At 45.0% G+C, this 17,500-nt stretch overlaps 1 protein-coding gene and 1 pseudogene across 1 annotated transcript in view; both read right to left on the minus strand.

Moving 5' to 3' along the window:
- The window catches only part of Rbcn-3A (rabconnectin-3 alpha), a 112,108-nt gene that overhangs the window by 58,883 nt on the left and 35,725 nt on the right, over positions 1 to 17,500 (minus strand). The window contains exons 23-34 of the mRNA XM_080273149.1: positions 16,342 to 16,481; positions 13,412 to 13,554; positions 11,732 to 11,917; positions 11,336 to 11,516; positions 10,211 to 10,343; positions 8,463 to 8,624; positions 6,563 to 6,706; positions 4,987 to 5,185; positions 3,905 to 4,092; positions 2,923 to 3,009; positions 1,996 to 2,259; positions 1 to 73 (exon numbers count right to left, since the gene is read on the minus strand). The exon at positions 1 to 73 is cut by the window's left edge and continues 35 nt beyond it. Of these exons, the coding sequence (XP_080129275.1) occupies positions 1 to 73; positions 1,996 to 2,259; positions 2,923 to 3,009; positions 3,905 to 4,092; positions 4,987 to 5,185; positions 6,563 to 6,706; positions 8,463 to 8,624; positions 10,211 to 10,343; positions 11,336 to 11,516; positions 11,732 to 11,917; positions 13,412 to 13,554; positions 16,342 to 16,481 (1,900 nt within the window). The remainder of the gene's footprint in view (positions 74 to 1,995; positions 2,260 to 2,922; positions 3,010 to 3,904; positions 4,093 to 4,986; positions 5,186 to 6,562; positions 6,707 to 8,462; positions 8,625 to 10,210; positions 10,344 to 11,335; positions 11,517 to 11,731; positions 11,918 to 13,411; positions 13,555 to 16,341; positions 16,482 to 17,500) is intronic.
- On the minus strand, positions 12,079 to 12,195 carry LOC145400844 (5S ribosomal RNA; annotated as a pseudogene).

Consider the following 17,500-nt stretch of genomic DNA (forward strand, 5'->3'; position numbering starts at 1 on the left):
CCTCGTACTCTCCCTCGTACAGGCGGATGATCACGATGGCCAGCTGCTCGTCCTGAAGCTTGTTTAGAACCACCTGAGGAAAAATGCAAATGAGGAAATTAAGTCTCCATACTCAGTCCTATCTATCTATCTATCTATCTACTGCCAGACGCCTTAATCTCGTAAGGGGTGGCCACAAACAAACAGCCTCCATGTCACCCTGTCCCCCATCATTTCACTGCCCTGCTCCCAGCTCACACCCCCTCCCTCATATACCTCTCCACTCCATCCCTTGGCCTCCCCCTCCCCCTCCCCCTCATTCACATACACTCTCCTTGTCAGTCTCTCACTCTCCATCCTCTCCACATGGCTCAAATTAAGTCCTTCACCTAGAGGCCCATTGTCTTACCCAAGTCACTCTGCCTTCCAATTTCTTTTCATATTTTTTTGTTGATATTAAAACAAATACAAGAAAATACTGAAGGTGTATGCAGGTGAGGTGGAGGGGAAGACCAAGGATGAGATGGAGGGATGGAGTGGAGAGAGACACATAGGACAGAGGGATGTGTGAGTTGGAGAGAGGAAAGCCATATGGTAGAGGACACAGTGACATGGAGGTGATCTGTTTATGGCCACCTATTACAGGATTATGGCAAAGGCTATAACAGACAGATAGATAAATAGACAGAAAGACAGACAGACAAAATGGATAGTACCAAGAAGCCTCTGTCATGCCTTCTATAATATCACTTTTTTTTCTTTTACATGTTCTGCATTCCCCCCCCCTCTCTCTCTCTCTCTCTCTCTTTCTCTTTCTTTCTTTCTCTCTCTCTCTCTCTCTCTCTCTCTCTCATGCATAGAAGAAGGAAGCAAAGGACAGAAGCCCACAAATTGTTCCCTCCAAGAAAATACAAAAACTAGAATGGCACTCAGTACAGCGCATACCTCCACCATCAACATCCAAGCAATATTCGCTGAAAATTTATGAAAATGTTGAAAAATGCCCCACCTCGCAATGTTAAAGAAAGTGAAAAAAAAAATTCCTGGATCCGCACCCTTATTTGGATCCGCACTAAAATTTATTGGAGTGTATACTGGGCCAAGGTCCATTCTACTACCAAGTTTCGTGGAAATCCGTCCAGTAGTTTTTGTGTAATCTTGCTCACAAACCAACCAACCAACCAACAAACAAACAGACAAGGGTGAAAACATAACCTCCTTGGCGCAGGTAAAGATAAGCACGTGTTTATGCTTTGTATTGACAGACACAGGGCAGTGCAAACTATCCTACATGCTATACTCTGTTCATTTTACCTTGGCCTAAAACTGCCATCCCTCCATAGAGAGTACTGAGTTATAACGACAGATTAACACTAGAATGTGATGCTAGTCATGAGGAAGTGCTACAGAAAGAACGAAGAACCAAAGCATTGTCTTTTCCTGCCACTGAGCTACGTGAAATAAGCTGCAAAAGGATGAAAATTTGGGCCAAGTTAAAGTGAATGAAGTATAGTGGTGGTGGCCATCCCAGTCCAAACATGCTCTGACACACACACACACATACACACACACACACAAATTCTTCCAGTTCAACAGGCTAGCAATGATATCAACTTACATGAAAAATACATAATCATCACCAACCTCCACCTCCTCCTTCTCCTCCTCCTCCTCACCATCATCAACATCGTCATCATTATCATCACAACATCACCATCACCATCAACCTCATCCTCATCACCTTAGGATGGAGTGAGGTAGGATACAGAGAGACAGAAATATCCTCTTAATTTTTTTTCTTTTTTGTTATGCGAGGAAGAAGGAACCAAAGGCTGAGCCCGCAAAACAGTTCCTTCCAAGAAAAACAAATGAAAACAATACAAAAGAGAGCCAAATTCAAGATCCATTCATTCTGAGATGCCTGGACACACTGCGTTCGAAAGACTGGAGATCATAGGAAGCAGGAAATACAGACAGAGGGAGACAGTTCCAGAGTTGACCTGTACCACTCCTCACCTCCAGCGCATCCTTCAGCGCCCCGGCCAGGAGGAAGAAGGCCGCTGCGTGTTCGAATCGTTGCTTGCCGAGGAGAGCGAAGGCATTCTTGAGTGCGGCCTTCCTCCACCGCTCCTCGGAGAAGTTGTTGCAGAAGAACTCGGTCATGCGCCTGTCACCGATGGAGCGGAAGAGGCCCCACACCAGATTCTTTTTCTTCATGGCCAGGTAATAGATGGCCGCGTCCAGAGGGTCGTTACGGGTCAGGAACGCCGCCTTGGCAATCTGGGAGTGGCCGAGAGAGTTGGTGTTTTAGCTTTAAGATCACATCACTGGTGTTTTTATTTTTATCATTATTGTTATTATTATTATTATTATTATTATCAGTAGTAGTAGTAGTAGTAATAGTAGTAGTAGTAGTAGTAGTAGTAGTAGTAGTAGTAGTAGCAGTAGTAGTAGTAGCAGTAGTAGTATCATTATTATTATTATTATTATTATTTTTGTTTAATTTCATTCATTCATCAACCAATCTTATATTGCCCCATGAGAAGCTTAGGAGCCCGGGGCTAGGCAAGTTGGTCCTGATATTTAAGATGAGAGTGACCAGCCTCACTCATCCCTGAGTGGCATTACATGAGCAATAAACCCCAACCACCCCTTGGATATAAACCTTCACCGGCTCAATCCAATTGGAGCGCCTTAATTTTTCATTATCATAATTATTAGTTATTATTATTACTGCTATTATCGTAATTATCATCATTATTATTATTATTAGTCAATCCACCCACCACCCAAAGCTTTTTTCCTCCATCAGGGACACCGAGGCTGGAGGCTGGTCACCCTCGCCTTAAATGTCCCGACACAGAAGGTGAGGGTGACCAGCCGCAGCCTGCCCTGAGTAGCATTATCAAAACAATAAACCCCAAAGGCAAGTACAGTATTTACCTTGTTGAAGCATCGTGTGAGCAGTGTGTTGTTGCGTACCCACCAGCCAAAGCCCAGTTCCCGCAGCTCAGCCCACCGGGGGTTGCCCTAGGGGGGAGAGAGAAGAGTTACGTTGTTTGACCACTGTGATGGTGATGATGATGATGATGATGGAAAAGAGACAGACAACAGAAGTGATGATGATGAAGATGATGATGGTGATGATGATGAAGATGATGATGGTGATGATGATGAAGATGATGATGGTGATGATGATGAAGATGATGATGGTGATGATGATGATGATGATGATGATGGTGATGAAGATAAAAAAAAATGGTTTGCTTTTACTAACATAACTATCAAATTGTTGTCACGTGTACTGATATTCGTTACATGGTACTGAATGAATCTTAGTTATGAGGTAGGAATGAGTCTCCTTGGTTACAACTCAAATCAACCCTTCAATCTGACTACACCTGGCCATCAACAGAGCTGAGGGGGGTTGGGGATGTTTGCCAAGTAACAGTAAACACACTACACCATCCAAAAACACACCCATCTCATTTAAATGTTATGGAAAAGGAATTGGATCATTGTACTGTCATTTTTTCCCCCCTCAGCTATGTGGTGTGGATGTGACAGGAAGCGTTAGGAGAAACACACTGAGGCGGTTTGGCCATGTAGTGAGGATGGAGAGTGAGAGACTGATGAGGAGAGTGTATGTGAGTGAGGTGGAAGGGGGGAGAGGGAGGGGGAGGCCAAGGATGAGATGGAGGGATGGAGTGGAGAGGTATATGAGAGAGGCGGGTGTGAGCTGGGAGAGGGCAATGAAATGGCAGGGGACAGGGCGACATGGAGGTGATTTGTTTATGGCCATCCCTTACAGGATTAAGGCGTCTGGCAATAGTTAGATAGATAGATAGCTAAGGAGAAATAAAATGGGGAAGGATGAAAATTTGGGCCAAGTTAAAATGGACGACCTGTAGCCTGCCAGCCTCACCTGTCTCATGGATGGTATAAAGTCAAGCAGCTCTTCCTGACTCTCTGAGTGGAACGCCCAGACGAAGTTGTGGCTGCCAATGCCGGCCTTCTGCAGTGCCGCACGCTGGGCTATGGGCAGGCACCGCAGCAGGTACGTGTGGTGCCGCATGGCCAGCAGGAAACGCAGGCCACAGTCATCTAGGGTTTCTGTGGCGTGATGGGAAGGTTTAAGTAAGTGGAGTGGTAAAATAAGTGGAGTGGTCAAATCATCCAGGGTTTCTGTGGTGTGATGGGAAGGTTTCAGTAAGTGGAGTGGTAAAATAAGTGGAGTGGTAAAATAAGTGGAGTGGTAAAATAAGTGGTGGTAAAATAAGTGGTGGTAAAATAAGCAGTGGTAAAATAAGTGGTGTGGTAAAATAAGTGGTGTGGTAAAATAAGTGGTGTGGTAAAATAAGTGGTGTGGTAAAATAAGTGGTGTGGTAAAATAAGTGGAGTGATAAAATAAGTGGAGTGGTAAAATAAGTGGTGTGGTAAAATAAGTGGTGTGGTACTCGTAAATTAAGTGGAGCAGTAAAATAAGTGGAGCGGTAAAATAAGTGGTGTGGTAAAACAAGTGGAGTGGTAAAATCATCCAGGGTTTCTGTGGTGTGATGGGAAGGTTTAAGTAAGTGGAGTGGTACAATAAGTGGAGTCATAAAATAAGTGAAGTGTAGACAGATTTATTGATGGTGTTGTTACGGCCACACACTCATCTGGGTAAGTAGGGAGGGAAAGAACATTTGTGTAGACTGACAACAGAGCACAGTCATCCCTCTCCACCACCAAGAGATAACACAGACATAGAACAGACATAGAACAGAAATAACACAGATAAAACACATATATAACACAGACAAGGCAGGAACAGTTACAAGCAGTATTACATCTATACTATATGCCAGCCAGACAACATAGAGTACAGTCCTTACTTAAACAGCATATTTCTCCATCTCTGTCTGTCTGTCTATCTGTTCCTGTCATTGTCTCCCTCTCTCTCTCTCTCTCTCTCTGTCTTTCTCTCTGTCTCTGTCTCTCCCTCTCTCTCTCTCTCTCAGCACCCACCCATGGAAGGCTCATCAGTGGTGGTTCTCGAAAACGTCTCCTTGGCCAGGGCCTCCTTGGCCTTGTTGATGTCGAAGCGGTCAGCAAAGTCCACATTGCACGAGGCCACGGTGTCGGCCAGGGCCAGCAGGTGCATCTGGTCGAGGCTCGTTAGGCCCGGCAGGTGCGTGTGGGTGAGAAGGGCCGCAAGGATCTGGGCCTGGGGGGAAGGGAGTGGGATTAAATTAAGGGGGTGGGATTAAATTAAGGGGGTGGGATTAAATTAAGGGGTGGGATTAAATTAAGGGGTAGGATTAAATTAACAGGCTGATAGATACACAAGTCCCTTCCTATTCCACTCTATTCTGTTCTCTCTTTTTATCTATCTCCAACTACCTATTGCCAGACGTCTTAGTCCCATAAGGGGTGGCCACAAACAAATCGCCTCCATGTCGCCCTGTCCCTCGCCATTTCACTGCCCTGCTCCCAGTTCACCCCCGCCCTCTCTCACATACCTCTCCACTCCATCCCTCCATCTCATCCCCGGCCTCCCCCTCCCTCTCCCCCCCTTCCTTGTCTACTCTATTTTATTCTCTCTCCAAATAGTGTAATGTAATATACCTTTTTTTTAGTATACACTTAAAGTCATCATATTTTTTTTTAACATACCTTTTCTTACCATACACATAAATCCATCATTTTTTTTTAAACGTACCTTTTCTTGCCATGTACTGAAGGTCATTATCATTTTCTTTAGCACAGGGCAACTGAAACTGCATGATTTAAGATTATATACCACTTCCTCCTGCTTGGTGTGCGTATGTGTAGGTGTGCAAGTGTGTCCAAATGCGTATGTCCTCATCATCATCACCAGTCACTGCAAATCCACTGCTGAACGAAGGCCTCCCGCATCCTTCTCCACAAATTCCTTGACTGAGCTAATCTAAGCCACATTTTCCCTGCAAACTTCTCCACCTCATCTCTCCACCTCCTGTCTAATGTACTCATATGTATGTGTATGAATGCATGTGTAAAAGTAAAGGCCTCTATGATATGTCTGTGTCTGTAGGTAAAGGGATGGGGCACGAGAAATTATTTAAGTGTATCAAAGCCTAAATTTTGGGGTTAAGATGCAAATGAATGAATGTGTGTGTGTGTGTGTGTGTGTGTGTGTGTGTGTGTGGATGAGTAAACTGGGAGTGTGTCATCCTGTCTCGGCTACCTCCCTTTCTTTGGGGGAAGCAGCCTAGGTATACAGATAGACAGATTCAAGTGTGTGTGTCTGAGAATGTGGGAGAGATCTATCTATCTATCTATCTATTGCCAGACGCCTCAATCCTAGAAGGGGTGGGTGAGATAAGCTGTGTAAACCCTGCCACTCACCTTTATCTGTAGGTTTGGGTACAGGGCATGAGAAATAATTTGAGTGTATCCAAGCCTAAATTTTTGTATATAAGTGTGTGTGTCTGAAAGTGTGGGTGAAATCTATCTACCTATTGATCTATCTACCTATCTATCTATCTGTCTCTGTATCTACTGCCAGACACCTCAATCCTGTAACAGGTGGGAGATAACTCGCGTCAACCCATCCACTCACCTGCCTGGGGCCGAAGAACGCGATACTCTTGACTTCGTGTGAGAGGGACTTCCGGCGCCCCCCAAGGTCCACCTCGTCCTCGTCCAGGGTCAGGTCATCCTCATCCGCTGACATTGTGGGCGCACCAAACAGCTCAGCATACGTCTGGGAATAAAGAAATGTGCTGAGTTCTTCCTGCCACCTTCATTCTCTTCAGCTCAGCATACGTCTGTGAATAAATAGGCTGAGTTTTTGCTGTCATATTCTCTTCAGCTCAACATACGTCTGGGAATAAATATGCTGAGTTTCTCCTGCCACCTTCATTCTCTTCAGCTCAGCATATGTCTGTCAATAAAGAAATGTGCTGAGTTACTGCTGTCACCTTCATTCTCTTTAGCTCAGCATATGTCTGTCAATAAAGAAATGTGCTGAGTTACTGCTGTCACCTTCATTCTCTTTCGCTCAGCATATGTCTGTGAATAAATATGCTGAATTACTGCTGTCATCTTCACTCTCTCCAGCTCAGCATACGTCTGTGAATAAATATATATGCTGAGTTTTTGCTGTCACCTTCATTAATACTCTTCAGTTCCTATGACTGACTCTCGGATGAATTAAATTAACTGGTTCGTATGAGGTGCGTAGGTGCGGATGTTTGTGCCTGTGAGGTGAAGTTAGGAGGGAGGTAACGTGAAGAACCATAACAGACTCTGATAGTGAAGAACCATGCATGTGAAAATCCTGAGGGAGATTAAGTGAAGAACCATAACAGACTCTGCAGGTGAAGCGCCTTGACGGTGAAAATCCTGAAATAAATTGAAGCACCTGAATGAACTTTGCTAGTGAAGAACCACGCAAGTGAAAATCCTGAGAGAGATAATGTGAAGAACCATAACAGACTTTGCTAGTGAAGAACCATGCATGTGAAAATCCTGAGAGATCAAACGAAGTACAACATGGGGTGTTGTAAGTGAAGTACGCTGCATGTGAAAATCCTTAGAAAACGGAGGGTCTGAAGGACTTACTGGGCGGCTCTAAGGCTCATATCAGTTAAGGAAGCTCCCTAACACCTCCTCCTTGGTGATTTATTTTGGTTATTACTCCATACTATCCTCTTCTGTCTGCTTAATATCACTTTGTACATTATTTATGCAGAGTATGGTGATGCTGGAAGGATTTATGTGCCACAGAAGAGGGCAGTAGGGAGTAATAAGCAAAATAAATCACTTAGGAAAAGGTGTAAGGGAGCTGGAAGGATTTATGTGCCACAGAAGAGAGCAGAGGGGTGTAATAAGCAAAATATCACTTTGTACGTTATTTATGCAGAGTATGGCGATGCTGGAAGGATTGATGTAACACAGAAGAGGGCAGCAGGGTGTAATAAGCAAAATAAATCACTTAGGAAAAGGTGTAAGGGAGCTGGAAAGATTTATGTACCACAGAAGAGGAAAGCAGTGTGTAATAAGCAAAATAAATCACTTAGGAAAAGGTGTAAGGCAGCTGGAAGGATTTATGTACCACAGAAGAGGGCAGTGGGGTGTAATAAGCAAAATAAATCACTTAGGTAAAGGTGTAAGGGAGCTGGAAGGATTTATGTACCACAGAAGAGGGCAGTGGGGTGTAATAAGCAAAATAAATCACTTAGGAAAAGGTGTAAGGGAGCTGGAAGGATTTATGTACCACAGAAGACGGCAGAGGGGTGTAATAAGCAAAATAAATCACTTAGGAAAAGATGTAAGGGAGCTGGAAGGATTTATGTGCCACAGAAGAGGGCAGTGGGGTGTAATAAGCAAAATAAATCACTTAGGAAAAGGTGTAAGGGAGCTGGAAGGATTTATGTACCACAGAAGAGGGCAGTGGGGTGTAATACGCAAAATAAATCACTCAGGAAAGGGCGTAAGGGAGCTTCCTGGTGACTCACATCTTCCTTGTTGTCGCTGGTCTTGGTCTGGTGGTTCTGCATATCCTTGTCGGCCTCCAGCAGCAGCCACAAGGGCAGGGGGGGGATGGCCGTCACCTCAATGTAATCCAGCGTCAGTTCCTCAGGCAGTAGAGTCATGGATCCACGCCCTTCCCTGCTCCACTGCAAGGTTGGGAGAGATTAGGCGAGATTAGGTGAGATTAGGCTAGGTTAGGTGAGTTTTTTTTTTTTTTTTTATGCCAGGAAGAAGGAACCAAAGGCCAGGATTAGGTTAGGTGAGATTGGATTAGGTGAGGTGAGGGATGGAGTGGAAAGGTATATGAGAGAGGAGGGTGTAAGCTGGGAACAGGGCAATGAAATGGCAGGGGACAGGGCAACATGGAGGCGATTTATTTGTGGCCATCCCTTACAGGATTAAGGCATCTGGCAATAGATAGATAGACAGATAGAGATTGGATTGGGTGAGTTGTCTTATACTCTATCTATCTATTGCCAGACGCCTCAATCCCATTTGGGGTGGCCACAAACAAATCGCCTCCAAGTCACCCTGTCCCCCGCCATTTCACTGCCCTGCTCCAAACTCACACCCCCCTCTCTCATATACCTCTCCACTCCATCCCTCCATCTCATCCTCGGCCTCCCCCTCCCTCTTCCCCCCTCCACCTCACTTACATACACTCTCTTCGTCAGTCTTTCACCCTCCATCCTCTCCACATGGCCAAACCACCTCAGTGTGTTCCTCATAACGCTTCCTATCACATCCACATCCACACCACAATGCTCCTTTATATCCTCATTTTGTCAGCATGTCTCTCCATGTGACTCCGCAGGCTTATACACAGGTCTTATAACAGTCCCATCCATCCATCATCCAATGCTTTCTTGCCCTATCAGGAGTGTAGGGGCCCTGGGCTAGGCTACTCCATCACTACATTGAAGACATGGGTGATCAGCTTCATTCACCTGAGTGGCATTATGTGAGCTATAAACCCCCAACCATCCCTCAAACGTAAACCCTTGCAGGCTTCACTTGACTGGAGTGCCTCATCCCACTAGCCCACCAGGGATCTCTTGGTTATATGATAACCACCCAGCGTAGTAAATGGTCTTCAAAACAGGCAAAAAAAAAATAAAAATAAATAAATCTATCTATCTATTGCCAGATGCCTTAATCCCATAAGGGGCGGCCACAAACAAATCACTCCCATGTCGCCCTGCCCCCCACCATTTCACTGCCCTCCCCCCAGCTCACACCCACCTCTTTCATATACCTCTGCACTCCATCCCTCCATCTCATCCTCAGCCTCACTCACATGCATACCTGCCAATTTTTTGTTTTAGCATGGGGGAGTAGTGCTCTCATACCCCTCGGATCATCCTAATATCCCCTAGGTGTGTAAATGAAAATAAACAATCTATCTATCTACCTATCTATCCATAGCCCGACGCCCTAATCTCACAAAGGGTGGCCACAAACAAAACGCCTCCAAGTAACTGAAAATAAAACAATCTATCTATCTATCTATAGCCTGACGCCCTAATCCTGCAAAGGGTGGCCACAGACAAAACGCCTCCAAGTCGCTCTGTCACCCACCATTTGACTGCCCTACCCCCAACTCACTCCCCCCCCCCCTCATATACCTCTCAACTCCATCCCTCCACCTCATCCTCGGTCTTCCCCTCCCTCTCTCTCAATAATTTCTCTTGAACTTCCACATAGGTCCCCAAACAAACCTCCCTCAACTCACCGATCCAGCCTGGTTGCCGGAGACGGAGAGGGTGCGTGAGCGAGACCAGGAGCGGTTGCGGGTGTCGTCTGGGTCAGTGAGGCTGCTGCGGTAGCCGGACTCCGAGCTTCTTGAACCCAACTGCGACAAACACCTAGGAGACAAACACGGGAATATTAAAAACGAAACAAAACAAAGTGATCAGTACGTGTTTTCGTCAGTAAACTCGTCACTTCTCTTGCTTTTCTCTCCACGTACTGTGCTCTGTAAATCACTCTCCTAACCATGAACAAATGTAATTATGTAGGATGCTGTAATGGATGACTATACGGTTTAATTACTCTCTCTCTCTCTCTCTCTCTCCTGCTGAAGTCTATATTGTACTGTGTATGGGTGATATCACCGTTTTTGTAACTGTAATTGTGTACACAAGTGTCAAGTGTTAGTGAATTTCTTACAAGGGAATGACACTTTAGAGAAACAAAAGACCAGATTATTATTAGAGAAACAAAAGACCAGATTATTATTACCATTACTATTATTATTATTATTACTATTATCTATCTATCTATAGCAAGATGCCTAAATCCTGTATGGGGTGGCCACAAACAAATTTCCTCCATGTCACCCTGTCCCCTGCCATTTTGCTGCCCTCCCCCCACCTCACACACCCCTCTCTCATATACCTTTCCTTCCATCCCTCCACCTCAGTCTTGCTATCCCTTTCCCCTTTCCCCCCCTCCACCTCACTCACATGCATTCTCCTAGTCAGTCTCTCACTCTCCATCCTGTCTACCTCTCCACTTCATCCCTCCATCTCATCCTTGGCCTCCTCCCTCATTAGATTATTATTACTATTATTAAATTATGTTCTCTATTCCTCACCTCACTAATCCTTCACTACACCTATACCTATATAAAGACACCCACAGCCTCGTTAATTTCCAAGGAATTTTTTTTTTTTTTATTGGAAGGAACAGTTAATGGGCTCCTGTCCTTGGGTTCCTTCTTTCTTGCATGTAAAAAAAAATGGAAAATAAAAAATAATAAAAATAATAATAATAATAATAATGATAATAATAATAATAATAATAATGATAATAATAATAATAATAATAATAATAATAATAATACTAATGCCTTTACCTGACAAGATGTGCTAGGATGGCCTTGACTCTGCGTATCTTGCCGGAGTTGAGGAGTTCCATCAGCTGGCGTGGGTGGTACTGTGGCAGGACGGGGGAGGCGATGCGGCTGGCCTCAAAGATCCCCGCCAGAGGGGCAGTGTTGATGTCCTCCACCGTCATGGACATCACCTCACCCAAACCTGGAATATATACGTCAACATCTCCAGTGCAGTATATGCTACACAAGATGTCTAATGGTTACCTCTGAAAACCCTAACTAAAGATCAAACTCCCCTTCCTTCCTTCCTTCTTTCCCTCCCTCCCTCTCTCTCTCTCTCTTTCTTTAAATTCTAATTGTCTACAGCTTCATCCTGCTCTCTCTCTCTCTCTCTCTCTCTCTCCCCCTCTGCCTCACCTTTCTTCATCTTGTTGTCCAGCGCCGCCAACACCGAGTACGATGCCACCCGCGCCACACAGGACTTCCCACTGCCTGACTCATGCAGGTAGTTCTTCAGGTCCGCCCCGGTCAGGTCACGTCCTTCCGCCCTGCAGGTCACGGTGCTGGGGGTCAGGTCGTCTGCTGGTTTGGACACGGACGACCCTGTTAGGAAGAAAGTAGTTTGATAGTTAGCTTTGTTGGTTTCATTCATTCATCCATTGCCAGACGCCATGTATCCCAAACGGGGTGGTCAAGGGCTTAGAGTTAATTGTTTTACAGGGAGGGGCACTAATCCTCCACCAACCCCACTTGACACGTAGGGATGCCAACAGCATCTGGTGTTCCCAGGCGGTCACCCATCCAAGTACTAACCAGACCCAACGTTGCTTAACTTCGCTGATCGGACGGGAAGCGGTGTACTCAACGTGGTTGGTGAAAGACTAAAACAACCTAACCTAACTAATCTAATCCCTAATCTAACCTACCCTGACCTAATCCCTAATCTAACCTACCCTGACCTAATCCCTAATCTAACCTACCCTGACCTAATCCCTAATCTAACCTACCCTGACCTAATCCCTAATCTAACCTACCCTGACCTAATCCCTAATCTAACTTACCCTGACCTAATCCCTAATCTAACCTACCCTGACCCTAACTGACCTAATCCCTAATCTAACCTACCCTGACCCTAACCTAACTGATCTAATCCCTAATCTAACCTACCCTGACCCTAACTGACCTAATTCCTAATCTAACCTACCCTGACCCTAACCTAACTGATCTAATCCCTAATCTAACCTACCCTGACCCTAACCTAACTGATCTAATCCCTAATCTAACCTACCCTGACCCTAACATAACTGTCCTAATCCCTAATCTAACCTACCCTGACCCAACCCAACCCAATCTACAACGTGCCTCACCTAACTCAACCCAAACACAATCAACCTAACCTTTTCTACCCAAATCTAACCCACCCCAACAAAATCTAACATTTAACCCACCCTTAGCCAAACACACCTGACCTATCTATCTATCTAGCTATTGCCATACAGGGTGGCCACAAACAAATCACCTCCGTGTTCACCCTGTCCCACGCAATTTCACTGCCCTGCTCCCAGCTTGCACCCCCCTCTCTCACATACCTCTCCACTCCATCCCTCCACCTCATCCTTGGCCTCCCCCTCCCTCCACCTCAGTCACATACACTCTCCTCATCAGTCTCTCACTCTCCATCCTCTCCACATGGCCAAACCTATCTAACCTAACCCAACCTGACCTAACTTAACCCAATCTAACCCAATCTTAGTCAAAACACACAAGCCAATCTACCCTCACCAAATCATATAACAACCCATTCCAATCTGACAACCAACCGACACAAATCCAGATGACACTATACTATCTATCTATCTATTTATCTACTGCCAGACGCCTTAATCCCATACGGGGTGGCCACAAACAAATCACCTCCAAGGCATCCCATCCCCCGCCATTTCACTGCCCTGCTCCCAGCTCACACCCCCCTCTCTCATATACCTCTCCACTCCATCCCTCCATCCCATCCTTGGCCTCTCCCTCCCTCCACCTCAGTCACATACACTCTCCTTGTCAGTCTCTCCCCTATACCACACCGGATAATACCACACCCACCTGGTATATGCCACTGGGAGTACACATGCATCTCGTTGTCCATGCCCACCACCAGTATACCGTCCCTCACCCACGACACCTGCATGGGGAGCGGTGCCAGCCCGTCCGCTGTGCTGAGGCCCAGACGCTCCAGACGCATCCACCTGACAACAGAATACATCAAACATTGATCTATCTATCTACTTTTTCTTTTTATCTGCTCGACTCTGGGCATAGGCTTCACAGCCTGCTCCCAAGGCCCAGTAGTCCTCCTACATACCATACACCTCTACATGTCACCACTTCGGTGCTAACACCCACCGTCCATATTGAATACATGCTAGGGCTGTCTCATACAGGGCTGGTGTATTGGTATTAGAGGGGGTATTTTTACAACATGTCGGCGGGTCTTCTGGTAGATCAGTAAAGCCTGCTTTGTATGAAATTCCAATCCTTAAACTGTTCCCTGTCCCAGCTGGGAGTTGAACCTGGGTCCGTCAGGACTGCAGGCCACCTCTCTACTGATTGAGCCACCTCTCTCTCTATTTACAGTACAATCCCAGTTAACCGGGTGGCTTGAGGAATTTACCTTCTCGGTTACAGATTTTTCCTGTATATCTGATTTTCAAGTCAAATCTATACAAAGGCTATCACAGCAGTAAATGCAGTTCAGGTACTCACCAGTCACATTAGGGGTTACACTAAGAGATTCCACCTGAAAAACTGCCTTGTAAACACACACCATGGTCATAACGCACATGTGCAATGTCTAGCAATTTGCAGTACTGCAAATTGCACCAGTCCATTGTTTACCGAATTACTGTATTCATTATATGTACTGTACTCATAAAAATTGAAAAATAAAATAAAGAAATAAAAGCTTGAACATTTATTAGTGAACTGATGATGTGTTAAGACTGCACTGCAGAATTATCACGACACCTGTGCCCCCACGTGAGTTTGTTTACGTTTCTGACCCCGACTGGTCTTCTTCTTCCCTACCTGACCTCCATCACTCCACCCCTCACCTGCCACTCAGCTGTTTTGCAGAAAATAAAATGAATGATGTACGTATGAAATGCAGACATATTATTTATTTATTTTTCTTCCAACAAAGTAAACTTTCATTCCTATTAACATTTATATTCAAGCATTAGTGTTTTATAATGTTCGCCTTTTTCAAGTCTGTTGCATATGTCCAGCTTCTGTTTCAAGGTAAGCACGATACGCTTACGTTTAGTTTGAACTTTAGGCATTTTGGAGTGTACAAATTACCGTCTATCAGTGGAACACAATAGCAAGAGAGCTTGTTTACTGTCTGGTGGCAAAAGCAGACTGGTGTTTTTGGAGGGTGTGGAGGATGACTGAATTCAAGTAGGGGAAAGAGGGGGAGAGGAGGGGTGGTTAAGAGGATTTGCTAGGGATTTACATTAGCCGGAAATGCCTTCACCTCGCTTTGTCTGACTTCACCCAGCCTCGCGTGACACGATCAAACGGCGGTTTGGCGGTCCATTCAAATTGGCACACAGTTATAAGTTACTGACATTTTTACCAGCCCTTGAATTTTCCCGTTTTTCTGAGTATTCCATTTGTCCGGATACCGGATAGCTGGGATTGTACTGTATCTATCTATCTATCTCTTGCCAGATGCCATAATCCAGTAAGGATCAAGTGAGTGGATGATGGTGAGAAATTAGAAGAGAGGAGGGCAGACACGGGAAAAGAATGATAAAGGTGAAGGAAGATGCAGGCAGCACTACATCATGTGAGTGGATGATTGATGCCACCTACCACCATGTCAAACACCACTATGACTAATATTCTTCTCAGTCATGGAGGCTCTCTTGCAACTCTCCTTCCTTACTACACTCCTTTCACTCCAACTTGATCTATAACTACAATCACTTTTCTTGAATACTTAGATCTGACAACAGACTATCATCATCATCATCATCTGGACTTCCTCTCCCACCTTAAGGCAGGGTGAGGAGCAGCAATGTCCAGACAGTCCAAATCTGCCCAATTCAAAGGGCTACACTTCCATTCACTCACCATTCAAGCCCCCAGAATCCTGGCTCTATCTGATACACCAAAACCATTCACCACGTTCTGTACCTTTACATAAACATTTCCAAGAATCAATCCGGACGCTGCCACGTTAAAAAGGGGTGCCAAATCCCTGATCATGCACTTCCCCTCACAACATTCATCCAGCCAGCTCGATCTCTTGTAAGTTCCCTAGCCTCACCAACTTCCAAACCTCTCTTCCTCACACACTCACAGACTAACACTGGAATATGATGCTATACTCCTTTTACTCACCCTTGGCCTAAAGGGGGTGACAATACTATACTCTTTTCACTCCAACTTGGCCCAGATTCTCATCCTCTTGCTGCTTCTCTCACATAGCTCAGGGGACAGAAAAAGACAGTGCTACATCTCTACAACTTTTCCACAGCACTTCTTCATGACTAGCATCGCATCTGAGTAACAGTCTCTTCCATCAACTCGGTATTCAAGATGGAGAGATGGCAATTTTAGGACAAGTTTGAGTGAAAAGAGTATCGTTCCTGACACATCGTTACTCCCAGTCCTTCATGTATCCCACAGGTCAACTCTGGAACTGTCTCCCTCTGTCTGTTTTTCCTACTGCCTGTGATCTCCAGTCTTTCAAATGCAGTGTGTCCAGGCATCTCAGAATGAACAGATCTTGAATCTGGCTCTGTTATCTTGTTTTTGCGTTTTTTTCTAAGTGGGAACAACCCTGAGGGCTCCTGGCGTTTGGTTCCTTCTTCCTTGCATTAAAACACACACACACACACACACACACACACACACACACCAGAAATATACTTAAATGCACATACATAAACACACATACAAACACATACTGATAATCACACACACACACACACACACACACACACACACACACACACACACACACACACCTGGGCAGCTTGGTGTCGGACAGTGTGTGTAGTGAGAGGGACTTCTGCAGGACGGGTCTGGGCCGAGCCTCCTTGTCTTTCTTCTGATCCTCGTGGCTCATCATGGCTACCTCGTCGGCCACACTTGTATACACCACCAGCTGTTAAAATCATCACCAGTATTATTATTATTATTATTATTGTTATTATCTTTACCTTCATCATCAATACCTCACCATTATTATTATTATTATTATTATTATTATTGTTATTATCTTTACCTTCATCATCAATACCTCACCATTATTATTATTATTATTATTATTGTTATTATCTTTACCTTTATCATCATTACCATCACCATCATTCTTATTATTATCAACATCCTCATCATCTTTACCCTCATCACTAACATCATCATTATTCTCATCAATTTAATCATCAATGCAGCAAGATACTAACTCAATAAAACCCTTATCCAACTTTATCCTAACCCAATCCAACTCAGTCTAAACCTTCCTACCAAAATGAACCCGACCAAACCTAACCTAACCCAAACTAACCTAACCCAATCCAACCCAACCTAACCCAACCCAACCCAACCCAAACTAACCTAACCTAACCCAACCCAACCCAACCCTAACATAACCCAATCCAACCCAAACTAACCTAACCCAATCCAACCCAAACTAACCTAACCCAACCCAACCCAAACTAACCTAACCCAACCCAACCCAAACTAACCTAACCCAACCCAACCTAACCCAACCCAACCCAAACTAACCTAACCCAACCCAACCCAACCCTAACATAACCCAACCCAACCCAAACTAACCTAACCCAACACAACCCAAACTAATCCCAACCCAACCCAACCCAAACTAATCCCAACCCAACCTAACCTAACCTAACCCAACCCAACCCAACCCTAACATAACCCAATCCAACCCAACCCAACCCAACCCAACCTAACCCAACTCAACCCAACCTAACCCAACCCAACCTAACCCAACCCAACCTAACCCAACCCAACCCTAACATAACCCAACCCAACCCAACCCTAACATAACCCAACCCAACCCAACCTAACCCAACCCAACCCAACCCAACCCAACTCAACCCAACCCAACCCAACCTAACCCAACCCAACCTAACCCAACCCAACCCAACCTAACCCAAC

The sequence above is a fragment of the Coenobita brevimanus genome, chromosome 53 (assembly GCF_032717465.1).
Source record: "Coenobita brevimanus isolate Jiangsu-jjx chromosome 53, ASM3271746v2, whole genome shotgun sequence".
Taxonomy (NCBI): Eukaryota; Metazoa; Arthropoda; class Malacostraca; order Decapoda; family Coenobitidae; genus Coenobita; species Coenobita brevimanus.